At 40.5% G+C, this 1,995-nt stretch overlaps 1 protein-coding gene across 1 annotated transcript; it reads left to right on the plus strand.

Annotated features, from left to right (window-relative positions):
- The first annotated feature begins 411 nt into the window (after positions 1-411).
- LOC143400751 (olfactory receptor 7E24-like) lies at positions 412-1,359 on the plus strand. The gene has a single exon (XM_076857746.2). The coding sequence runs from the start codon at positions 463-465 to the stop codon at positions 1,357-1,359; it is 897 nt and encodes a 298-aa protein (XP_076713861.2). The 5' UTR covers positions 412-462.
- Positions 1,360-1,995: the final 636 nt, after the last annotated feature.

Genomic DNA, 1,995 nt, shown 5'->3' on the forward strand with positions numbered 1-1,995 from the left:
AACAGACTTTGACTAAAGTCCTGAGAGAAAAATGAGGCGTATCAAACCGCCTCTTAATTTTCTTTATAGGAAGGTCATTATTTATTCCCTAATTTTTCTTTAAAGAGTAAGTTGAATTTTATTGTGATCATGAACGCCTTCTCTCCTATTCTCCTGGACTTCTAACATTGCTCAGTTTAATGTCTTGAAAGTGTGTGTGGAAAGATGGGTGAATGATGGAGAAATTAATAATGAAAGTGTATTTAGAGACCAGGTGATTCACTATTGAGATTTATTGTTGAAGGTATGTGGACCTCATGTGTGAGCATCTTCCTTGTGCATAGTTGGATTCAAATGTTTCCAGATGAGGGGTGCCTGTTTAATGTATATCTTTTTCTTTTTTTAACACCCTCTTTGCTTTCCAAAAGATGTCCAAGCAAGATACAAGCACAAAATTTAACCCGTGTCTCTGAATTCCTACTCATGAGCTTCTCAGAGGATCCAGACCTGCAACCCATCCTCTTTGGACTGTTCCTGTCCATGTACCTGGTCACAGTGCTTGGGAACCTGCTCATCATTCTGGTTGTCATCTCTGACCCCCACCTCCACACCCCCATGTACTTCTTCCTCTCCAACCTGTCCTTGGCTGACATTGGTTTCATCTCCACCACAGTCCCTAACATGATTGTAAATATTCAGACTCACAATGATGTCATCTCCTATGCGGGCTGTCTGACACAGATGTCCTTTTTTGCCATTTTTGTCTGTATGGATTATATGCTTCTGACTGTGATGGCCTATGACCGGTTTGTGGCCATCTGTCACCCCCTACATTATCCAGTCATTATGAATCCTCGCCTCTGTGGCTTCTTAGTTTTGGTGTCATTTTTGCTGAGTCTCTTGGACTTCCAGTTGCACAATTTGATGATCTTAAAAATTACCAGCTTCAAGAATGTGGAAATTTCTAGTTTCTTTTGTGATCCTTCTCAACTCCTGAATCTTTCCTGTTCGGACACCTACTCTAATATCATTGTCAAATACGTTCTTATTGTCATCTATGGCCTTTTCCCCATTGCAGGGATCTTTTTCTCTTACTACAAAATTATTTCCTCCATTCTGAGGATCCCATCCTCAGGTGGGAAGTACAAAGCCTTCTCCACCTGTGGGTCTCACCTGGGAGTTGTTTGCTTATTTTTAGGAACAGCCTTTGGTGTGTACTTTGGATCATCTGTATCACATTCTCCTAGAAAGGGTGCGGTGGCCTCTCTGATGTACACTGTGGTCACTCCCATGCTGAATCCCTTCATCTACAGCCTGAGGAACAGGGATATTAAGAGTGCCCTGAGGAGGCTGCACAGCAAATCTCAGCACTCATGGTGACTGGTTGCAACGCATGTTTGAAAATGCAGCAAAGCTAAATACCTGGTCCTGTCAATATGCCCCTTGTGCTAATTTCTCACCAAGTTTTATAGTAAAGTGGTTGGAACTCATGTTGAGAAGAGATGTTTGGTTCTTTTCACATTGGGGACAGGGTTTCAATTTGGTTAGATAAAGAATGTTGGAGTACATGATAGTGATTGTTGAACAACTATGTCTATATTTGATGCCACTAAGATATGCAATTGACAATGATAATAATGTCATTTTTTTGTAATTTAAATTTACTATAATGAAAGTGGACTTAAGAAACTATTATTTAAAAAACCAATTAAAAATCAATAGTATAGATAAACTTCCTTTTTGCTAAAAGTTGGTGCAAAACCCTAATTAATGTTAATTTTCTAACATTTTTCTTCCACAATTAATATTAGCAAGTTTGTAGAGTCTGTAATATGCTCACCTATTGGCCAGTCAGGACTTCTATGCATTGAGCCTCCAAGGTCACACCATAGTCAACGAGCAGCCTGTGCCTCCAGCCTTTCAGCTTGATGGCTCCAGTCAGGTGGGCAGCATCCTGTGTTTCTTCTCACCCTGGTTATGTCTTAGGAAGTCTCTAGCTGAGCATGCACAGATGTC

This window comes from Callospermophilus lateralis, chromosome 1 (genome assembly GCF_048772815.1).
Source record: "Callospermophilus lateralis isolate mCalLat2 chromosome 1, mCalLat2.hap1, whole genome shotgun sequence".
Classification (NCBI taxonomy): domain Eukaryota; kingdom Metazoa; phylum Chordata; class Mammalia; order Rodentia; family Sciuridae; genus Callospermophilus; species Callospermophilus lateralis.